This window comes from Phalaenopsis equestris, unplaced genomic scaffold (genome assembly GCF_001263595.1).
Source record: "Phalaenopsis equestris unplaced genomic scaffold, ASM126359v1 Scaffold000006, whole genome shotgun sequence".
Taxonomy (NCBI): domain Eukaryota; kingdom Viridiplantae; phylum Streptophyta; class Magnoliopsida; order Asparagales; family Orchidaceae; genus Phalaenopsis; species Phalaenopsis equestris.
The window spans coordinates 2,616,573-2,618,059 of record NW_018164448.1 but is presented as its reverse complement, the minus strand read 5'-3'; the positions used below and the strand labels follow the sequence as shown (position 1 = coordinate 2,618,059).

Sequence of the window (1,487 nt, the reverse complement as noted above, 5' to 3'; positions counted from 1 at the left end):
TCTTTCCCACCCTTGAAACAAGAGCATGTATGTGTAACCATCAACTCATAGTGAATCATTTAAATTATATTAGGCCTCATGATTCTTTTCATTTTCTGATTTTCCACGTAAAAATTTCTAATGTTCCGACCTGTCATAAGTTATATGAGTATTTGTTAGATTCTCGTGTAACACTAAGATACTATTTATTATTTTACCGCCACAAATTCTCTCTCAGGCATCAACCCTTATTTCCTCCGGAAGGGGAATTGAGGAAATAACATAATTTAGAAATTAAACATATAAATATAAAATGTTGAAATTTCAGAAGAGCAGATGTTTCTGAGTATGTCATTAGAGTAGCACAATATAAAACCTTTGCAATCAAGAATATAATAAGTTTTGCAATGCATTCAAAACCATAATTTCATCATCAGAATACAAATTTCTAGCCAAGATCTATGCACAGAAATTGCAGCAGGCAAACTCAATATAAAAACCATTTATTTAGGCAGCATTTACATACATACCATCTTAGTCCTATATGTTTTGCATATCTTTAACACCTAAACACTGTGTTTTACATGTATACCAACCAAATCTTTCATCACTTACAATTTCAATTTTCAAAAAGTATTACATCTTCTCATGCATCGGTAAAATGCTAAGTTTGCAAAAATAAAAATTTCAGTGCAAGAAATGTAAATACATAGGAATTAGGCGGTATAAATGTAAATCTTCCATATTTATATTTATATATCTTGGTGGAAATGTTCAACAGAAGTCAAAACATACAAACTTGTGTGTGATTTCTAATTACTCTCTTCTGAAAATGGAGACATTCTCTGTGGGCTCTCTTCTCTGTAGTTCAGTGCTGATTTTAGGAACCACAATTTGCAGAAACCCATCCCTGCATGCGGAACAACATAGAACACAGGCTAGAATCAGTAATGCAAATAATATGTTAGTTGTATCTAAGCTTTTATTTCAGGCCCAAATAAAAATACTCTAAATATGTTCAAAAAGAGCGAAAAATCCACAGCAAAATTCGGTCAATCCGCCAGGACAACTTTGCATACACTTCATATCAAGGATATTTAATTAAGTTTAGCTAATCTAATCAGCCAGAATACAGACACTTGATTTGGTCTATTCAACATACAATTCACATGGCCTAACATGACAAATCCTTCTGATAAGTTATTTTCGCAAAGCAAATGAACTTTTATCAATTCGCTATACTACAACCTTATGACATCGCTAGCTACACCGATAGCATTTTACTTCTCTTAAATTGAGTTTTTCTTTTTGTGTAGCCATTTATGTAACCCTTTCTGGGCATAGCCAACCCAAACATATAAATAGAGGATGTTGTTCATGAGGAAAATAACGGATATTAGGGAAAAAAAAAGGTGAGAAGTTTTTATTTTTATTTTTATTTTTTCATCTCAATCTTTCCCAAGTCATTTTCTCTACAAGACAATTCAGGATCCAACAATAGTATACTA

General features: G+C 32.1%; 1 protein-coding gene across 1 annotated transcript in view; it reads right to left on the bottom strand.

Moving 5' to 3' along the window:
- Positions 1-451: 451 nt before the first annotated feature.
- LOC110018254 (17.2 kDa class II heat shock protein) overlaps positions 452-1,487 on the bottom strand; it is a gene marked incomplete in the record, with an annotated part of 20,866 nt that continues 19,830 nt past the window's right edge. Inside the window, 1 exon segment of the mRNA XM_020715520.1 lies at positions 452-889. Within this exon segment, the coding sequence (XP_020571179.1) occupies positions 796-889 (94 nt within the window).